At 39.9% G+C, this 22,412-nt stretch overlaps 3 protein-coding genes across 17 annotated transcripts in view; 2 read left to right on the forward strand and 1 right to left on the reverse strand.

The window, feature by feature from the left end:
• Positions 1-12,955, reverse strand: part of LOC121826335 (uncharacterized) — a 187,933-nt gene extending 174,978 nt beyond the window's left edge. For 4 of the 12 annotated variants that reach the window (XR_013052249.1, XM_076574697.1, XM_076574695.1 and 1 more), the window contains exon 1: positions 8,741-12,955. Coding sequence is in view for 5 of the 12 variants with exons in the window: in XM_076574697.1 (XP_076430812.1) it covers positions 8,741-8,761 (21 nt within the window). In the remaining 7 variants the exon portion in view is untranslated. Of the gene's footprint in view, positions 1-2,035; positions 2,108-4,639; positions 7,882-8,118; positions 8,198-8,740 lie in introns of those variants that run through there. The other 8 variants (XR_013052252.1, XR_013052250.1, XR_013052253.1 and 5 more) reach the window with 8 other exon arrangements.
• Positions 1-22,412, forward strand: part of LOC102909786 (NADPH-dependent 3-keto-steroid reductase HSD3B3-like) — an 85,168-nt gene that overhangs the window by 42,303 nt on the left and 20,453 nt on the right. For 2 of the 4 annotated variants that reach the window (XM_076574681.1, XM_076574684.1), the window contains exon 1: positions 7,413-7,551. The exons of 1 other annotated variant lie outside the window; for it this stretch is intronic. The gene's annotated coding sequence lies outside the window, so the exon portion shown is untranslated. Of the gene's footprint in view, positions 1-7,412; positions 7,552-22,412 lie in introns of those variants that run through there. One more of the 4 variants, XM_076574683.1, reaches the window with a different exon arrangement.
• LOC102912479 (NADPH-dependent 3-keto-steroid reductase HSD3B3-like) overlaps positions 7,440-22,412 on the forward strand; it is a 107,673-nt gene continuing 92,700 nt past the window's right edge. Inside the window, exon 1 of the mRNA XM_076574679.1 lies at positions 7,440-7,551. The gene's annotated coding sequence lies outside the window, so the exon portion shown is untranslated. The remainder of the gene's footprint in view (positions 7,552-22,412) is intronic.

The following is a 22,412-nucleotide window of genomic DNA, read 5'->3' on the forward strand; positions in this document are numbered from 1 at the left end:
ATTTTTGGTCAGGACTACACACACACACACACACACACACACACACACACACACAGAGAGAGAGAGAGAGAGAGAGAGAGAGAGAGAGAGAGAGAGAGACAGAGACAGAGACAGAGAGACAGAGAGAGACAGAGACAGAGAGAGAGACAGAGAGAGACAGAGAGACAGAGACTGAGAGACAGAGACAGAGACAGAGAGGCAAATAGACAGAGAGACACAGAGATCTCTGTAAAGGGTAAAAGTCTAGAACCTTGGCTCCCAGATAGTAAATGTCACCCCTGTCATTTTTATTGTTCCCACACCATGGCCTTGCTGATCCAGGAACAGGAAAGAATGCACCAGGGAGCTGAGATCAGGGTGGAAATGAACAGGAATCATTTGGATTCTTTGGTTTATTTCCTTATACTAACTGTGTGTTGTCTGTGATTAGCTACCAGTACCCGTTGGAAGCCTTTGTCCTGGCTACTGTGGCAGTCTTCCTTTATACCAGCTCAGTTCATGTTCCAAGCCCCAACACCCACAAAGAGATCATCCTTAATGTCCATGAGTAAGAACAACGTGAAACTATGGGGTCTGATCCATATCCACACAGCACAAAGATGGGTGAGAAGGAAGTGCTGGCCACAGTGTGTGCATCCTGACAAATGGTGACAATTTTCATACTTGAATCTTAAGGGCCATGTACATTTATGGGGTAAGAAGGTCATTCCTTTCTGGGGTAATGGGTACAGCCCTCAAAAATAACAGTATTGTGGATGTTACTGGAAAATTCTCCACAATTTTCCCATTTATGTGTGCAATGCAACCTGAGCTCACATTTTGGCTGCCAGGGTCCAAAGAGACCACAGATGTCACTAAGCATCCAAGGACAGTTCCACTACATCTCAGATAACACCCATCAGGAAAGCTATGATGATTTACATTGCACCCTGAGCAAGCACTGGAGCCTTCCTCTGCCCCTGCTGCAGCAGTTCCTGTTCTTGGCTTAGGCTTCTTTTCTTTGGAAAGCAGCCAACACAGTTCACCTGGAAAACTGGTTTGAAGCCTTCATCTTCCCACAGAATCCTGGAGGCCATACCAGTTTGTCAACAGAATAACAGAGACTGGGAATATGGGCTGCTGCTTCCTGAGAGATCCCTAGGGCTCCTGACTTCCCTCCTGTCCAGCCCTGAGCATGATACTCTACAGAATCAGGAGAAACCTGGAGGGGCACCTGGGATGCCACATTTGCCTTAAAAAATGATCCTAGTCAGAAGATGGGGAAGCAGAGCTATTGTCAGCCTCCACTTGATCTGTACAGGACTTTCCTCTGAGAAAAACAACTGCCATCTTAGGAAGCTCAACTGTGCCTAAATGTGGATCATCCCAGCTGACCTAGTCAACTGTTGACTTAGCCTTTTAGAAGAGGGGGCAGAAGGATCATGGGACCCTCAACTGGGTGTCTAGACACTCCATACACCTGTTATACACAATTCTGTTCTAACTGCATATGGCCTCAAGGAGGGGCTAATGTATATAGGAGTAGAGAGAGGAGGGCTCTGTCTATTCAGCTGTGAGAAAAGTCATCATCCCTACTATGTAAAGACTTTCTAGTGTAGCCTTCTGCAGGGAGCCTCCACACTCCTGTAAGTAACTGCCTCACCTATGCACTGAAATTAAGGCCAATAACCTCACTGCTATGGCAGGAGGAACTTTAGTAGTACCTTGTCTTGGTTTGTCGTTGGAGCCTTAGAAAACTGGTAAGACACTGTTCATGTCTCTTCAAGGGAAAGGATCTTAGCAACAACTTCCAGCGTCTGTATCACAGAAAGTTCTAGAACACACCTGGATGTGTATGGTTATTCCCAGTCTTGAGTTTCAACTTTTCCATTTACACAGTGAAACAAATTATAAATTCGCAGCCAAATAAAGACAAAAATATTTGGATTCCTTCCAAAAGTTTTCTCCCACTGAACCTGAGCTGTGGAGTACTTCCCTTCCCTTCACATTTAATTGTTTCTCCTTCTTCCTCCATATCCATAGCTTCCTTCCATACCCACAATCTTCTCTCTTTTATCCTCAGCCTCTTTTCCTCTTGCCACTTCCTGTATTGTCCAACTCAAGTTTCCTGAAAAGAGGAAGCAAATAGAGACAGGTTTGACATGTGGCAGGATTCAGACAGCAAAATGCACTTGCCACTGAGCCTGACCACCTGAGTTCAAGTTGGGGGCTTATGACATGGTTCTTAACTGGTCTAGGAACCAAAAGCCAAAAACCCTGTCAAGCCCACAGAGACAGTGACAATCCAAAGCAGGTATGGGTTTGGCAATCTTGAAAGGATAAAGGTGCCACCTTCTAATATTGGATATTGTCTCCTCATCTTTAAATACTACAGACAGCACAACAGTCTCACCTAGCACCAAGACTTCTTCTTTGTCCTGTTCAATAGCACATTTGCACAGACAGACAATTGATAAAAAACAAAATTGGAAATCATAGTACGTAAGCAATGGATCTGTAAAGTTTAAAAAAAAAACTCCAAAAGTACCATTGAGTTTCAGTTTGTGTTGGCCAACCTCTGGTGGCCATGAGGCTTGCCTGTCAGTGTGCTTTGTATAACCAGTGAGACTCTGAAAAACAATTTTTCCTTTGTGATCCACTATCAAGTGGAGATAGCCTCTGGTTTAGGGAAGAGGACTTCTGTCTGCTTCCAACTAAGCACCAAAACTCCATCTGGCTTAAAACTGTGCAGGCAATATGACTGTTGCAAAGTTTCTATGACTTCACAGGTGTGTAAATCCTGTTGTGTCTAGAAGGCATTATTTCCCTAATATCTTCCATCTTCTCTGGCTCTTACAATCTTTCTGTCTCCTATTCTGCAGAGATCCCTGAGTTATAAAGGAGGGACTTGTTGAAAACAATCATTTAGGATTGAATGTTTCAAGGTCTCTCACTCACTGCAGTATGTCCAGCTGTGGATGTCTGTATTTGTTCCCATCTGCTGCAGGAGAAAGCTTTTCTGATGATACCTGAGAAAGGCACTGATCTATGAGCATAGCAGATGTCATTAGGAGTCATTTTATTGCTATATTTCATTAACAAGAAAATAATATTTGTTTTCCCCTAGGTCCCTGGCCTATCTAGCATCAGGTTCTTGACCACTTGAGCGGCATCAGACATGTGTTCTGTCTCACAGAACAGGCCTTAATTAAAACCAGAGATATTGGTTGCTCCCATAACTTTTGTGCCACTATTACCACAGGGTATCTTTGCAGGCTGGTCATCATTTTTGATTGCAGGGTAGCAACCTTTGTACAGTGTAGATATTTATTGCTCTTATTGTTAATAACAAGCTGATTACCCGACAGTTGGGCAGGAAGAGTTTGGGTGAGACAGCCTGACATAGAGTAATTGATGGGAAGAGGAAGGACAGAATCTAGAGTCAAGAGCAGATCCTGAGAGCAGCAAGATGGGCATGCTATAATGAGAAAAGGTTGCTGTGGGATGTTCTGTATGTCCTATGGGAGCCCATTCTTAGGTTCCTTGTGGCTTTACCCAGCAGGTCCCCATAGAGCATGACTAGGACCACGGCCTGAGTGCAGGTGTCTGAGATGGTCTGCACTTGGCTGTGCTGGGGGATGGTCTGTATGTCAAATTGTTCTGACTGGTCAATAAATAAAACCTGATTGGCCCGTGGCTAAGCAGGAAGTATAGGCGGGACTAACAGAGAGGAGAAATAAAAGAACAGAAAGGCAGAAGGAGACACAGCCATATATATATATATATATATATATATATATATATATATATATATATATATATATATATTCCTACAATAATAAAATAAAGCATTTAAAAAGGGACTAAAGTTACATAAAATAAGCCATATAAAGATGGAAAATAAACAAAGAGACTGGATTCTATATGTTATTGTGTTGTCTTTAGATTTTCTGATTGTTGATAAAGAGAGTGCAACTGCTAAGAAACATTTGATTATGAAAGCTGCTAGATCAAACCAAACTATCCATTTTAAAAATGTCTTCACTTCAAAATTTAACTCAAAAGATATGTTACTTTGGGGAAGAGGTTATGCTTTTCTTTCCACAGGAGATGAGAAACTATGGATTGTTTCTGGTTTAAGAAAATGAGGTTTGATTGGGGAAGACTCTCTGAAATCCTGGCTACAGGTATTAAATGAATAAATAAATGAATAAATGAATGAATGAATGAATGAATGAATGAATAAATAAATAAATAAATAAATAAAAGAACTAGAATATAGGTAACATGTATTTTACACCCTCAAACATAAAACAAAAAAAACATCTTTAACTGACTTAAGCAAACCATATAACCATACAGGTAATATATGTTACCTTCAAAAATTCATGTATTTTCAGAATAAGGGAATGGAACCAGACACCAATAAAAATGGATGCCCCAGATGATCCAGCCTGCAGAAAAACTTCAAGACTGCTAGCTGAGTTGGTCCAGCCTCAGAGAACACTCCAGCCATGACTTAATTATTATTCCACTTTTCTCAAGGTTCCTTCACAAATGTGAGCACCACCAAACAATAAGTGGTAGTCTAGAGAATGACTCATATTTGCATAAATGTGTTATGGATGTTCATTATAATTTAAAGGAGGTTGGATACTGGTTGTTATTGGTCATAGTTTTAAAAATCAGCATTTTATTTATCAATCAATCAGAATAACACATTTAACAGCATACAAAAGACATGACAGCACTTGCCTCAATTATTGAAGGCAAACTGTTACAAAACACAAAAGTAATACAGAAAAGAAAATGACAGCACAAAATTGCAATAATTAGGGAGAAGACTCCTTCAAACTTCCCTGCTTCTCAGAAATGTCTGTTAGATATACCAGGCCCAAAGGGCAAAGTTGGAGGCCCCAATGTTACAGAAGAAATTTGGGTGACTGTCCAGGAAGTCAGACATCCCTGTTTTTAGGTAACATTTCATACTTCTAGGATCTTTGATGGAGTTAAAGACTAAATAGTTGAACTTATAGCCTTCCTTAGTTTTGATAAGAGGTAAATTAGGTATAAAACTTTAGACTCACATAGATAAGATACATGATACATTGTTTTCTCTAATTTTCAAAATACAAATGGACTAATATTGTAACTGTAATTCTTACCTGATAACTGTTTTAGTTGTATATAATTTTACTATGTTAAAGTTAAAATACTCTTTTTTAATTAGATGAAAATAGGGAAATGCTGTGGAACAATCTCTTTACACTGTAAATATGCATTGTTTGCATTGTTAATTAAAAGCTGATTGGCTTATATCTGGGCAGAAAGAGATTGGGTGAGGTGGCCTGAGATAGAGAGAACATTGTGAAGAGGAAGGGCTGGAGTCTTGAACAGATGCAGAGAGAAGAAGATGGACATGCTATACTGAGAAAAGTTACCAAATGGCAAAGCACAGACAAGAAATATGGGTTAATTTAGAAGGAACAGTTAACTTTCAACAAGCCTGAGCTATAGGCCCAGCATTTGTAATTAATATTAAGCCTCTGAGAAGTTATTTGGGAGCAGTGTGGGGGACAGAAACTTCTGTTTATAGCAGGTTTTGTAGGTAGTTTGGTGTTTAGCTTTTTCCTCTGGCAGGGCACAGAGTACTTTCCAGGATTAACACTACTACTCAGAAGGGATGAAGGCTCTACATAGGCACCAGCTCAACTCCTCCATGTTCAGTGAGTTATGTGGGTGTTGTCTTCAACAGTAAGACCTTACCATCAGTTTGTGGAGAACAACCAACAGCCTTGGCAATAGCCTGGGTAATTTAGGTGTTGTGATGGGGTCTCTTTGGCCAACAACCAAATTAGATTAGATGTAATCCATTCCAACACTGGTGGTTTCATTGAGTGGTGACAGATGTCTAGTTGGGGCTTTGTCGCCCCTGTTATTGGTGATTCCAATTTAGAGATGTTTTATACAAGTTGTATTTTAAGAAGTTTCCACTGTATTAGGTTTCCATATGAACTTTCAAATGGCACTTAGTTTTAGCCATCCCTCCCAGTATTCCCTCCCTTGTCTCTTCTTTCCTCTCCTCTCCATTTGATGCTCCCTTTCCCATTTCTCCCCATTCATCCACAACTATCTGTTCTATTTCCCCTTCTCAGGGGATTCCTTCTCTCTCACCCCTAGTTCCTTATCTATACCTAATCTCTGTGGTTATATAGATTATAGCCTGCTTATTAAAGACATCGCCGCTAAGGTGTAAACAAATACATGCCATATTTGACTATTGGGGTCTGTGCTACCTCACTCAGGATGATTTTTTTTTGTAGTTCCATCCATTTACCTGCTGAGTATTGATGAATCTGTGCGAAGTTAAGGGGAGGTGGTTGCATGTAAACATGATCAAAATATTTGGTATCAAATTTCAAAGAGTCAATAAAATAATTTTGAAAAGAGTTGAATCTAAATTGCATGTGTGACATAACATAAGAAATTAAGATTACCGGTGCAGAAAATTGTTAAACTGTAAGAGTTTTCTCTATTGCAATTAGGTAAGCAAACCTCATTGTTGCTTAGATTTCATTAAATGTTTTTTCACACATCAATTTTTTCTTCCCAAAGTCTAAGAATTACAAGAGGTCACATTGAGTTATTACCAGCTAAGACAAAGGAACTCCAAAATAAACATGAACAGTGAACTCTATTTAATATCAGGAGAAAGTAGAAAAAAACTAAAAACAAACAAACAAATAAAAACTAGCTGAAAACCTTTACATGTTAACCCTTTATTGAAGTATTAAATACAAAAAGCATTTGCTACCCCTGTTTGTCTACCCGCTGAGAATGAGAGGCCAGGTCTCCATGGGGTGAGGTTCCACTCATCCCATCACATCCCCAGCTCACTTGTCAGGTTTCCAGTTCAGCCACACAGTGGCAATGGGCAGATACACTCTTATTTATAACTCCCATTTTCACCTTTTCCTTTTGATTACAATAACACCTTCAAAACAGCATCCACTTTGATTTTGAAAACTACATTAATTATGTGCCATATAGAAAAATGGTCTATTATACATATCCTTTCAATATTGAATGATTGGTTTTTATTAAATATATAGGTAGCAAAATAACATTACAAATAAAAAGTAGCAGACAGGGAGAAGTGGCATAAAGACAAGGAAAAAAATCATCAAACCAGTGCCTTACACTACCCATCAGAAATGACTAGAGTAGCCCAAGTGGGAGAGAAAGCAAATGCAATCTCAAAGAAGGCTCTTAAAACACTGACAGAAATGACCAGGGTGGCTCTGCTGAAACAGTCTTGCTGGAGCTTGACAGCATTGGTGGCCTTTGGATGAGAATGACCTCATAGACTCACATGCTTGAATCCTTGGTCCCCTTTGGTGGAAATGTGAGGAAAGCATTAGGATATATGGCCTTGTTGAAGGAGGTGTCTCTGAGGTGGACTTTGAACAGCTGCTGCTCCTAGTGTGCACTCTGCTTCGTGCTTCCGGATCAAGAAGGGAGCTCTCTGCTGTGCCTGCTGCCGTCCTGATCTCCAACCCCAGGAAACAAAACGTGAGTCCAATTCAATGCTGTCTTTTATGAGTTACTCTGGCAGTGATGTCTTGCAATAGCAATACAAAGTAACTAAAACTTGTTACTCAGTTATTGCCTTGTGAGAAGGTTTCCAGTTACATGGGTGAGCTTCCCATTTGCTATTCCCAAGGTAGGTATCTTTATACCATGAGACAAGCAATTTTTAATATCCTCTGTTGCCAATGGTTCTTCTAGCTGTCCTGGATGGCTCCATATCTTGAATACCTTTAACTGTTTTCTGTTTTCCTTTCTCCTCATCACGGGGACGAGAGAGGGGGGAGTTTACCTGTGGAAAGGCCCTTGAAGGGTCTTTGAGATAAACGCTTGAGTCTGAAACTGGGGGACTCATGCTCTCAGACTTGACTCCCAATATGTGTAAACAGTAGGTATCAATTTACGAACAGAGGAGTGACAGATGTGTCTTCTGCTAAGACAATCTTCTCAACTCCTTACTCACCCACTCTACAAAGATTCCCCCTTTACCACCTCCATGTGTTATCCATATCTAATTGCACTGTCCTTATAAATATGTTGAGGGCCATTTACCTGGTTTCTGTGCTGAGGGGACACGTTTCACCTCGATGTGAACAGTAACTGAGCAGGTAGGCAACTCTGAGTGAATAAACTGAAAAACGAGGTACAGTAGACACAGATTTTATCAAAAAGCTGGCACAAGAAGGGAAGATGAGGGAAGAGGCAGAATGCTTTGAACATAAATGTAAATGTGAATTGAAAGTGCTGCCTACTGTGAGTGAGTTTCATAATCATGATGAGAATCAAGAAGCAGAGGCAACCTGGAATCTATGGTGGAACAATTAATCACTGTACTGTACAAGAGAAAAGGGGAGAGAGGAGCACATGGAGGGAGGGACAAAAAGAGGGAAGCTGACCCTTTTACTGCCTTTGGGGACCCTACACCTCATTGTTTAGCCTTAATATATGGGGAGGTGCTGAGTCTTAGGGCAACTCCATATGTCATGCTCTGCTGATATTCATGGGATAGCTGCCCTTTCCTAAACAGAAACGGAGGAGGAGTGGATTGGGTGGGGGAAAGAGAGGAAGGTTACAGTGATGGACTGGGAGGAAAGGAGGAAGGGGAAAAGGTAGCTGGGTTGTAAAAAAAAGAAAGTTTTTAAAAGGCATAATGGGAAAGAGAACCATCCTTTACCATCAACTGAAATCCCAGCATCGATATCAAGGTTCTTCCAGGTCTGTTCCTTCTGGCAGCTCATCCCACTCCCTGTAATGTAGTTTCTCAACAACTTCTTTTTTGCCTCAGGCTACCCTTCCTGGGGAATCTCCACCTAGCAGAGAGAGTTGCATACTGGTTCAGGGCACCTCTCCCTGCTGACTGTGGTTGTTCATTAACTTACTGATTATCTGACTGGTCTCTCTAGACTCCAGCAGAATACCTGAGAGCCTTGCACCCAAAACTTGTGCTCATATATAAATTGGGGCCACGATGAGTATTGCATGATCTTACAGAAGGCAAGAATGAAAGAAGATAATGTACATAAAGAAAGCCCCTTGGCCTCCGTGTGCAGTATGTTCTAAATGGGTTGGGCAGCCCTATAACGATGGTATTATTATTTGTGGCTTCTGTGGCCTCACTCTTCAGTGTAGCCAGTTGTTGGCTGCAATTCTCCTCTGCAGGTGTTCTCATGTTCTTAGCACCTCCATAAGTAAGGTTTCATATTCCAGCCAGTGCTTCACCATCATAGCCTCATGTATCACTCTCTCAGAGGCTCCTTACAGTGAATCTAACCCTGCTACACATTACTCAGAGTTCACAGGCTTTCTTTAAACTCTAGGTAAAAAGCCTCCATGATTCCAGAACACCTGCATTATCTGTGCCTGGAAAACTAGCATTATGTGAATGATGCCAGATTCTGCTGAAAATTCCAGCAGTAGTCAGAGCCTCTTTGACCAAGGCTACAGTGGCCTCTTAGTGTCTGAATCTAAAAAAACACATCCATAGGCAGCCACCTTTGAGTACAGCACCCTGCAGCTCTCTCTTTGAAAGGACTTTCAGATGCATGCTGTTTCACACAGTGGAGTCTGTGGTCCAGAAACATGGGGTCACAATGAAATTTCCTGTCCCAGATTAATTAGCCCGTTACTTTTGAGTCAAGCCTTACTAACACAAGTGGTTTCTGGATCAATAAATCATTAACAATTGAAATGCTAGAGTCCACATTGAAATAGTAGTCTTTACTATCCACACATCTTTGGCATTCTGGTGTTCTGATCTCCCACCTATTGTGTGTTAAGATAATATAGCTTCCATGACAAGATTCTTCTTCTTTTGTTTTTATGTTTTGTTTGGTTTTTGTTTTATTTCTTTGTTTGGTTTGGTTTTAGTGTTTCTTTTAAATTCAGTTTTGTTTTGTGGGGAGATGTTGCAAGGGCAGAGGGCAGATGAGAAGTCACAGGGCAATGAGTGGGATAGAATGTATGATGTGAAATCCACATAGAATCAATAAAAGCAAGGCCAACAATTGGGATACTGGTGAGGTTGTTGAGGCCATGGCAAAGCTCACCTATGATGATCCTGGTACAGAAGCTCACTGAAAGAATATTAAGAATAACACATCAAATGGTTAGACTGATTATTGCAGCTAGCAAAAGAATAATCAGGCCATTAAATGCAAAATCTGCACATTTGGAGGATTGGATCAGGGACACAATTAATGTTGAGTCTCATAACCATGATGATATGTGGATAGGAGGAGCAATTTCAAAATGTTTGAGGAATGTCAGATGTTTTGGGTGTGGAAAACAAGGTCATTTGAAAAGAGAGTGTAAACAGGGCGTTCCAAGAAAGAATGATTATTCCAGGAACAAGGGCAACACAATGTCCCTCCCTTCTGGATTATGCGGAAGGTGTGTGGTAAGGGTAAACATTGGACCAAGGAATGTAGATCAACAAAAGACAGACAAGGTAATCCTTTGCCTGTGTCCTGGGAAACTCCCAGAGGGGGCTCATGCAGCACAGCAAATTCAGTTCAGACCTTTCCTGCCATCATAGAAGAAACCCCTACTCAGAGCAATTAAAGAACCAAATGCCTCTTGGAATAAACCAGGCATTTTAAAATGAGTAGTGTTCGTCTTTGTAAAGAAAATAAGAGAAAACACTACTCATTTTAAAATGAGCAGTTGGACAATTTGGCAAGTAACTCAAAATAAGACCATTTGGTATTTTCTGATAGTTTTTTAATAACCATCAGGTCTGTGAAATCTCTTGCAATGCACTGTGGAATAATTTTTTTCAGAGCCAGTCCTCTTCTGTAATAAACATGCACATCTGGTATAACTGTTGAGAGCTGTTCACAGAGTCGTACTGTTCTCCCATGATGTATATCTGATGTTGTGATGAAAATCTTAGGAGATGTCTGTCTGTTGAAGTAGGAAGCAAATTCATCAGTAGCTTCATTATAAGCGACCTCTTCATCATTTGGGTCTACTGTGGTTTCATCAAGGACTCGTTGATTGTCAACTCTCTTTGGAACAGGCTTTGGTGGCGCCTTATCACCAAGTATATTTATCATCCTTAATGTTTAACTTTCCTTCCCATGCTTTAAGGGTGGAAGGCATTTGCTAATTTCCACAAGTTAGTCTGAGTTAAATAGCCAAATTGCAGGATAGGATTTTATGTTCCATCTCCACGCCATTGAATAGATTCATTAACAGAAGAACTAATTTGTACAGTTCCACTCAAACCATACTGCTGCTGCCCTCTTAACTTTGAGTGAGAATATTTTATTTGAGGGAAGCCATAAATCAATGATGTCTCTATGGGAGATATTGATTAGCACTCAAGATTTCTCTCACATTTTTGCCAATGCACCCAGTCAGATTCCATGGTGGTAACTCTCATCTCACAGAAGGGTAGATTTACGGAACTAGTGACACTAATCTCCTGTCCTTCAAAACCAAATGCATGAAGCAATTAAAACTTACTATGATAATCCTGGGTAGTATTGATTATAGATAGCTACACTTGAAAGATTATATTTAGACATTGAATTCCATTTCTCATACAAACAGGAATTCCTTGTACTCCCACAGTATAATTTTTAATCTCTTTACCCTCCTACATTGGCTGAGCAGGACCTCGGTTGTCATAAGGACCAGGTAGCCAAGAAGATTCATTAACCATCATAGGAATATTCATAACTCCCCAACTTTTGTGTAAGTTAATCGGAGGATTAGGGATAAAGGTCAGTAAGTTGACCAGTCCCCATTACTTGTGTAGTTACCACAGACAGCATAACAAGGAACAAAGTTGTAGCATTTAGAGGTCTCTGAGGCATTTGAATTATCACCTCCCCTTTGTCACACCAGTTTTTAAGTTGTCCTCAGGTGGGAGAATTAGCTGTCTGCTGTAAAGGCCTTCTGCATTTTTTATTTCCCAGAGGCATCTCAGCCAAGGAATCCATGAGACTCCTGTTGCTCATGGAAGATTTTTTTTATCAGTTTTGATGGGGTCCACAATCTTTTATCTCCAATGGAAACATAAGCATACTCTTAGCCCTGTCTTAACACTTTTGCTGGTTTCTATTTTGATGTGAAAACACTTATAATAAATGGGCTGACTCAATTTAGCAGGTTTTTCCACAATCCAATGTCTTTCATCAGATGTTGTCCCTGTTTCATTAGCTTTTTAATTTTTTTTAAATTAGTAATGCCCCCCCCAATTGCTACATTTCATTGGAAACATAAAATGAGGCATTATCAATTTTAACTTTTATCAGTATGCCAATTATACCAATTGTTTTTAATAAATGTGTAATTATAAAATCAACCTTTTTCAGAGCTTAAGGCAGATGCTCATTGTAATCCAGAGTATATACATCAATTATATAATGAATATATTTTAATTTTCCAAATTCTGCTAAACAAAATATATCTATTTGTCAAATTTCATTTCTTTTTTTTTTCTTTCTTTCTATCTTTTTTTTTTTTTTTTTTTGATTTTTCGAGACAGGGTTTCTCCGTGTAGCTTTGCGCCTTTCCTGGAACTCACTTGGTAGCCCAGGCTGGCCTCGAACTCACAGAGATCCGCCTGGCTCTGTCTCCCGAGTGCTGGGATTAAAGGCATGCGTCACCACCGCCCGGCTTAAATTTCGTTTCTTTATGTACATTTAGGATTAGTTCCTCCAGGTGAAGAAACTTGATTATACAAAGAACAAACAGAACAGTTTTTTTTTATAATTTCCTTACCTTGTTGTCAAGTATTAGAAAAAATTTTTTCTTAAGTCCCTACTATTAATATGATGTTTCTTCTGAAATTCTAAAATTTCCAACACATTTCCTATCAGTAATTGCTTAATCTATTTATTTTCTTTTGCTAATGTCCTAGGCAACCCAGTATGAGAGCAAATATTGGCAATATAAAATGGTAAATTCCTTTTTTGGATTGCAGGTGTAGTTGTACAAATAATAAAGTTAATTTTGAATTACCAGGAATAAGTTCAGTACTTTTTGTGCAATACAACCCTTTCTGCATATTGGGAATCAATAATTATATTACGACATTTATTAAAGTTTAATAAAACCATCAGAAGGCATATGACCCTGATTTTTTTCAAGTAAATCATATCGACTTTGAAGTACTTACTAGTTTCCTGCTTTATAAGCAGCCATTCCTAATTTACTTCCATCAGGATAAAATGTAACAGTCCCACAAATAGGTGTTCTTTTTATTATGAGGGGGAAGAATCTAACCAGTTGGTTTAATTAATTGAAGTTGCTCTCTTTTTGGATATTTGTCACTAATTGCTCCTAAGAAATTACTATAAGCTCTTTGCCAATCAACATTAATCACCATAATTGCACAATTTCAGCATCAATATAGGGTACCACAATCTCAGCTGGATTCATTCACAACAATTGCGGAAGAAACATTTTTTTATTGGTCTTTAACTTTTTACTTTGTCTGTGAGATAGGAAAATTCATTCCAAAATATTATTTCCCCTCTGCATAAGGACTCCAGTAGGGGAATGATTGGAAAGTACAATTATGAAAATACATTCAGTTGTAAGATCTAATCGACTCACATGGGCATTTTGTAAGTTTTGTTCTACTTAGGCTAATTCCCTTTCTGCCTCAGCTGTTAATTTTATTGTACTGTTTAAATCTGCGACATCTTGCAAAATTTGTAACAAATGACTTAATTCTTAAATAGATAACCCAATGGCAGGCCGTAACCAGTTAGTATCATCCAATAATTTTTTAAACCATTGAGAATATGTAACTGATCTCTTTTAATCTGTACCATTTGTGTCTGGATTCTCTGCAGGCACTCCCCCAACTTCTATCCATCAAGGCTTCCTAAATTTCCCACAGCTTCTGCAAACAACACAACCAACTCTGGACCAGTGATTCAACCACATGCACCTATATTTCAAGGGTATATTTCAAGTTCAAACCATACCAGCTCAAAGTATACACTTCCTGTTCAAACCAAAACTTTTGAAATGATAGACAACTACAGGTGTTTCAAAATGCATGTATTCCTATGTCCAAAGTTCTCATAGTGTTAATACTAGCGATGATGATCCAAAGTCCAAAGTAAAAGAAATCTCTTAACTGTAAACATCTATTAAAAAATAAAAGAGTTTACATACTTCAGTACACAAAGGCACAGAGTAAACATTCTCTTTTTGAAGGAGGAGTGGGGCATGACCAGAGCAAAGCAAACTGAGTCATAGCAGGGCACACATGGAGTCCTGGGGTCCTCTATCTGACAGACTCTTGATGAAATTGTTTGTGCTCCAAAAGGTCTCCCTTCCCTTGAGCATCACCTGCCGTCTCTTCAATTTAGGCTTGTTTGTGAACACCCAGGTTTGATTTCGTGTTCTCAGAAAATGACTGCTGAGCCAATGCCTGGTCTTGATGCTGCTTCAAGCCAAAAGTCTCCAAAGGACATCTACATTTAGGATTGGGATTTGGTGTTTGGAGGGGACCTCACATTCTTGGGCACTTAATGCTTGGTTGCTCACACTATTTGGAGAGTAGCCTTGCTAAACAAAGTGTGTCTCTAGAGAAGGACTCTGAGAGTTCAAAAACTTACACCTGTTCCCATTTGTTCTCTCTGCTTCCTGATTGCAGTTAGAGACATGAGTTCCTGTCTGCCTCCACACTTCCCCACGATGATGGCGATAGGCTCTTATCACTTAGGGACCATAACTCAAATCACCCCTTTTTCTATAAGTTGCTTTAATCATTATGTTTTATAGTAGCCATAGAAAACTAATCAATAGACAAATTGGGTGGTTGGAGCCCTCTAAGCCTTTTAACATCACACATGAGGTACATATAAGATTTCAAGTTTGCATTGTTGAGTTTCAGTCTTGATTTAGTCCAGCATTTCATCACTATGCCCCTATTCCTCCCTAATGTAATAGTAATTTATATTCTTTTCCATGCATACGAGAAGCATATAATTTGCTTTTACAGGAGTTTGCACATAAGACATTGCTATGAGTCTGACAAGAGACTTTGGACTTTGTTTTAAAACAGCACCAAGACTGTGAGAGACTATGGGGACTTTTGAAGTTGTACTAAATACAGGTTATTTTTTTTTTCATTATGAGAGGGCCATAAGACTATGGGGTGGCCAGAGAGTAGAATGCAGAATGTGGTAGTTTGAATTAGAGCCCCACCCAATTCCAACCCCTCATATTCTTAGGCATCTGAATACTTGGTTCCCAAGTAGGGATACAGTATGTGTAGGTTTGGAGATGTTAACTATGTCACTGGGGGAGGGCTTTGAACATTCAAAAGTCATGAGTTATTTTCAGTGTAGTTACTCTACTTCCTGTTTGGAGCTCTAGGTGTAAACTCTCAGCTGGTCCTTCTTTTGGTTGCAACACTTCCCCATCATGATGGTGATGGACTCAACCTTCTGGAATCATAAGCCCCAATGAACCCCTCCTGTAAATAGCTTTGGGCATGGTGTTTTATCACAACAGTAGAAACATAACTAAACAGTGATATAGCATTACTCTTTTCCAAAGACTTTTCTAGAATTTATTTAGTGTGTGTGAATGTTTTGCCCACATACATGTATGTATACCACATGCTTGCCTGGTGCCTGCAGAGAGGTCAGAAAAGGGTTTCAGATTCCTTGGAACTGGAGTTACAGATAGTGAAGAGCTTCCATGTAGGCTCTGGGAACTGAACCTGCATCCTCTGCAAGAGTAACAAGTGCCACTGAACCATTTCTCAACCTCTGACATATTACTCCTTTTTTTTTTGGTTTTTTTTTTTTTTTTTGGTTTTTCGAGACAGGGTTTCTCTGTGTAGCTTTGCGCCTTTCCTGGAACTTACTTGGTAGCCCAGGCTGGCCTTGAACTCACAGAGATCTGCCTGGCTCTGCCTCCCGAGTGCTGGGATTAAAGGCGTGCACCACCACCTCCCGGCCCTGACATATTACTCTTAAAGGTAAAATTAATTGGGATTCTGATGAAGGCTTGCATTTATGGATTAGATCTTTTAAGGTGAAAAAGGTTAAAGATAAGGCTGGGGATTAAAATAACTAACAATATTTTCAAAATGTAAACCATATTTTTTCTGAATCTTGTACTATTTAGGTTCCTTTTTCTTTTAAAATTTACCACAATACACTTAGTTTAGTGGCTAAGTGGGAAGCTGGTTGTCTCTCTGTATGCATCTTATGCATGCCATTTGATTGGTCAGATCCATTCGGTGTGGATATTACAGAATATACAAAACAGTCAGTTAATTCTTCATTTAAAATACATGAGAGGAAGTTGTCAGTAAAGAATGTTGATTATATCCTGAATAAAAATATATGCCTATTTTTTCAGCTAAAAGGAGTTCCACAACCACTAAAATGTAAGCAACTTCCCTTCATATATGAGTGATGAGGACATTGTTAGAAAAAGAGAGTTGGGGTTCCCTCTATGGGGTCCTAATCTAGTAAATAAAGGAAACTTGGGAATGATGTTATTAGAGTCTAAAAGAAACACAACGCCAGACAAGTTGTAAATACCAGCACCTGCCAGCAGGAGGGCGATGGAGAACAGAGACAATGAAAGTCCTGCTGTTTGAAGTAAGCTGGCATTGTCAGCAATAGAAGGCAGCAAACACATGTATGGTAGAATGTGGGGGCTTCGTAAAATGAGTGAGAAAACCCAGAGAGCAGTAGGGAAAGCATGGCCAGGCTTTGACCAGCGTCATAGTTAGGGTTTTTATTACCATGAAGAGACACCATGTCCACTGCAACTCTTTTTTTTTTTTTCCTTTTCTTTATTAAGAAGTTTTATACTCACTCAACATACTATCCAGAGATCTCATTTCCTCCCTCCTCCTACCCCACAGGTCCTCCCTCCCAAGCCATTCTACATCCCCACATCCCCCAAATCAAGGTCTCCCATGGGGAGTCACCAGAGTCTAGCACACTGAGCCTAGGCAGGTCCAAGACCCTTCCCACTGCACCAAAGCTGCACAAGTTGTCACACAACAGGCACTGGGTACCCAAATGCCTGCCCATGCAACAGGGACAGATCCTGATCCCCCTGTCTGGGTGCCCCCAAACAGTTCAAGCCAAATACCTATCTTCTGTATCCAGAGGGCCTAGTCCAGTCCCATGGAAGCTCCACAGCCACTATTTTACAGTTCATGAGCTTTCACTAGTGTGGCCGGTCCTCTCTGCACGTCTTCCCATCATGATCTCAATGTCCTCCTGCCTGCAGAATCCCTCTTCTATCTCATCGAATTGATTGCCAGAGTTCAGCCTTGTGGCTGGCTGGAGATCTCTGCATCTGCCTCCATTAGTCACAAAGGCTCTATGTACAAAGGCTCTATGATGATGGTTAGGGTATTCACTACACTGATCACCAGAGTAGTCAAGTCCAGGCACCCTCTAGACCACTGCCATCTGTCCAAGGTGGTGTCATCCTTATGGATTTCTGAGAGCCTACCCAGCACCCTGCCTCTTCCTATTCCCATGATGTCCTCATCTATCATGGTAACTCCCTCCCTGTCTTCCCACTCTGTCCCTGTTCCAGCTCTATCCTCTTATTTCCCTATGTTCTCATCCCCCACTCCCAGTCCACTCCTGTAGTCCACTTCTCCTTCGGTGGGCCATCCATATGTCCCTCCAAGGGTCTTTCCCTGTTAGCTAGCCTCTTTGGAGCTGTGGGTTGCAGTCTGGCCATTCCTTCCCTCACATCTAGTATCCACTTATGAGTGAGTACATACTATGTTTGTCCTTCTGAGTCTGGGTTACCTCACTTAGGATGATATTTCCTAGTTCCATCCATTTGCCTACAAATTTCATATCATTGGTTTTTACTGCTGAGTAGTACTCCATTGTATGTAAGTGCCACATTTTCTTTACCATTCTTCAGTTGAGGGGCATCTAGGTTGTTTCCAGGTTCTTGCTATTACGAATAATGCTGATATGAACATAGTTGAGCATGTGTCCTTGTGGTTAGATTGAGTATTTCTTGGGTATATGCCCAAGAGTGGTATAGCTGGGTCTTAAGGAAGACTTATTCTTAATTTTCTGAGAAACTGCCATACTGATTTCCAGAGTGGCTGTACAAGTTTGCCTTCCCACCAACAGTGGAGGAGTGTTCCCCTTGCTTCACATCTTCTCCAACATAAGCTGACTTCAATGTTTTTGATCTTAGCCATTCTGACAGGTGTAAGATGATATCTCAGAGTTGTTTTGATTTGCATTTCCCTGATGACTAAGGATGTTGAGCAATTCCTTAAATGCCTTTCAGCCATTTGAGATTCTACTGTTGAGAATTTTCTGTTAAGCTCTGTAGGCTATTTTTTAAATTGGATTGTTCAGTATTTTGAAATCTAGCTTTTTGAGTTTTATATATATTTTGGAGATCAGCCTTCTGTCAGATGTTCGGTTGGTGAAGATCTTTTCCCATTCTGTGGTCTATCCTTTTGTTTTATTGACCATGTCCTTTGCTCTACAAAAGCTTCTTAGTTTCAGGAGGTCCCATTTATTAATTGTTGCTCTCACTTTCTGTGCTACTGGTGTTATATTTCGGAAGTGTTCTCCTGTGCCAGTGTCTTCAAGACTACTTCCTACTTAGATTTACTTGGACTTGAGTTTTGTGCATGGCAACAGATATGGATCTATTTGCAATCTTCTGCATGTTGACATCCAGTTCTGCCAGTACCATTTGTTGAAGATGCATTTGTTTTTTCCATGGCTGAGTTTTGGCTTCTTTGTTGAAAATTATATGTTCATGGGTGTGTGCATTACTATCAGGGTCTTCAATTCAATTCTATTTGACCACATGTTGGTTTTTATGCCACTACCAAGCTGTTTTTATTACTATAGCTGTATAGTAGAGCTTGAGGTCAGGGTCATGATGCCTCTAGAAGTTGCTTTATTATACAGGATTCTTTTAGCTATCCTAGGTGTTTTGTTTTTCCATATAAAGTTAAGTATTGTTTTTTCCAGGTCTGTGAAGAATTGTGTTGAAATTTTGATGGGGGTTGCATTGAATCTGTAGATTGCTTTTGGTAAGATTGCCATTTTTACTATGTTAATTCCACCTGTCCGTGAGCATGGGAGATTTTTCCATTTTCTGATACAGTCTTCAATTTCTTTCTTCAGAGTTCTTATCATACAGGTCTTTCACTTGCTTAGTTATAGTTACCCCAAGATCGTTTATATTATTTTGTGGCTATTGTGAAGGGTGATGTTTCTCTGATTTCCTTCTCAACCCATTTATCATTTGTATATAGGAGGGCTGCTCATTTATTTTGAGGTAATCTTGTATCCTGCCACCTCACTGAAGGAGTTTATCAGCTGTAGGAGTTCCCTGGTAGAATTTTTGGGGTTCTTTATGTATACTATCATATCGTCTGCAAATAGTGAGTGTTTGACCTCTTACTTTCTAATTTGTATCCCCTTGATCTCATTTTGTTGTCTTATTGCTCTAGCTAGAACTTCAAGTACTATGTTGAATAAGTATGGGGAGAATGGAAAACCTTGACTTGTTCCTGATTTTAGTGTAATCGCTTTGAGTTTCTCTCCATTTAATTTGATGTTGGCTGTCAGCTTGCTGTAAGTTGCCTTTATTATGTTTATGTATGTTACTTATATTACTGATCTCTCTAGAACCTTTATCATGAAGAGGTGTTGGATTTTGTCAAAGGCTTTTTAAGAATCTAGTGAGATGATCATGCATTTTTTCTTTCAGTTTGTTTACATGGTGGATTACATTGACAGATTTTTCATATGTTGAACCATACTTGCATCCCTGGGATGAAGCCTACTTAGTCATGGTAGATATTTTTTATGTGTTCCTGGATTCAGTTAGACAGTATTTTATTGAGTATTTTTGCATCAATATTCATGATGGAGATTGGTTTGTAATTCTCTTTGTTTGTTGCATCTTTGTGTGGTTTGGGTATCAGGGAAACTGTAGCTTCATATAAAGTTTTTTGTATTATTCCTTCTGTTTCTATTTTGTGGAACAATTTGAAGAGTATTGGTATTAGCTCTTCTTTGAAAATCTGGTAGAACTATGTGCGGAAACCATCTGGTCCTGGGCATGCTGGGAATCAAACTTGGGTCCTCTTGTAGAACAGCAAATGCTCCTGCAAACTGAACAGTTCCTGACATTGCCAATCAGAAAGGAACAATAGTAGGTCCTTGTAAATACTCCCAAGTACCAGTGGCAGGAGGAAGTACCAATTGAAAATGTCCTTCTGACCAGAGTTAAGAACATTTATGTAAACTACAGGTCAGGAACATGTTCTAAACTGTGCTGGCTACAAACTAGAGGGAAAGAACAATTCAGAACAGGCAACATCTGGTGATTCACTACCCTTTGATGGACCGTAACCAAAACCTATTGACCCTTGCTTGTAATCCTTATATAAAAATGAGTCCAGCTTGGGTAACAGTCAAGATATGTACACACACACACACACACACACACACACACACACACACACACACACAAATACCTGATGAAAGTCCAAAGTCATTTAGCTTAATCACCAGCAGGAGCACAATGTCTTATACACAAACCTCTGAAGAATGAGAGAAATTCCTGGAATTGATACACAAAAATAACAGAGTTAAAACAGGACTCAGACCAAGGAAGCAGGTAGGCTAATTGCAGACGTTTCTCCAAAGTCCTTTCCTACTCTCCACTTTAGCCTGGGCCACAACTCCAGCAGGAGCTCCCTGGGAACCTGAGGTCACTCCAGCCAGACATGTAGGAAAGCTAACTAAAGATCTTTACCACTCCCTCCTTTCCTACAAATTGAATCCCCCATGTCTTACCCCCATCTCTGTAGCACACAACCTTGCAGCCTCCTCATCCTCTTTGCCCCCATCTCCAGTCCATCACACAGATCTACCCCTCCGAAATTTGTTCCCCCAACTCACTGCTTTATCTCAGTCCCCAGCACCATTGGTATTTCCTGGGATCCAGCCAGCCAAGCCAGCCCCTGCCAGTGAATCATTAGGACATCAAAGCAGGTAGATAACCTTCAGGTTTCACTTTCCATCCTCTCCTCTAGATACATTCTCCCAGTTTCATCCCCAGCTCTGCAGCAAGCTAACCATAGTGGCCTCTGCTTATGTTCTGCTCCCACTCTCAGGGAACAAAGCAGATCCTGATGGAAGAACCTGATTTCCTACATCCTGTGAATGGCCACAACACCCTGCTCATAGCCCACCCCCATTCCTAAGTGCAAGTTCTCAATACCTAGAAACACATTGTACAGCGAATCCCTAGAGTCACACCTACTAGGATCCCCAATGAATTTCCTAACAGGCAACACACAGAAGCCACACTCTACTAAGAACCAGAGGGCAACGGAAACCAAGCAACAAAATATAACCAACAAAAACAAGACCAGATATGAGCACCTAGAATTACAATTGTCACAAATCAGGATACCTAGACACCAGTGTAATAACACAATCTATAACAGCCAGGACAAAATGTCTCCACTGAATCCTAGCAATCCTGATTTTGGGACATAGCTGAAGAATAAGGAAAATACCTTAAAATACCCTTTATGAATATGATAGGAGTCTTTAAAGAGGAAATGAATAAATCCCTTAAAGAAATCTATGAAAATACAAATAGTGAAGGAAGCAAGCAAAACAGTTCAAGATCTGCAAATGGAAATAGAATCAACTTTTAAAACAAAAAAAAAAGAAGAAAAGAAAAACCCAAACTGAAGGAAATATGGAAAGGAAAAATTTAGTAACATAAGCAGGAAACTCAGAGGCATGCCCCACTAACAGAATTGAGGAGATGGAAGAGAGAATTTCAGAATTGAAGACAATATAGAAAAACTGGATATCTTGGTCAAAGAAAATGTTAAATCTAAAAATGTCCTGACACAAAATACTGAGGACACTAGGAACACTATAGAAATAATAAATCTAAGAATAATAGGAATAGATGAAGGAGAAGAATCCAGGTCAAAGACACACAAAATATTTTCAACAAATTCATAGAAGAAAGTTCATAACCTGGAGAATGAGAGTGCATTCAAAATACAAGAAGTATATAGAACACCAATTAGACTGGACCAGAGAATAAAGTGCCATGACACATAGTAATCAAAACACCAAACACACAGACCAAATGAGGGATATTAAAGGCTGCAAGGGGAAAAGAGCAAGTAACATATAAAACCATACCCATCAGAATGACACCTGACTTCAAGATGGGACCCTAAAAGCCAGATGAGCCCAGAGAGATGTACATCTGACTCTAAGAGACCATAGATGCCAGCCTATACTATCACACCCAGTGAAACTTTCAATCACCATAGATGAAGAAAACAAGATATTCCATGATTA

The sequence above is a fragment of the Peromyscus maniculatus genome, chromosome 6 (genome assembly GCF_049852395.1).
Source record: "Peromyscus maniculatus bairdii isolate BWxNUB_F1_BW_parent chromosome 6, HU_Pman_BW_mat_3.1, whole genome shotgun sequence".
Taxonomy (NCBI): domain Eukaryota; kingdom Metazoa; phylum Chordata; class Mammalia; order Rodentia; family Cricetidae; genus Peromyscus; species Peromyscus maniculatus.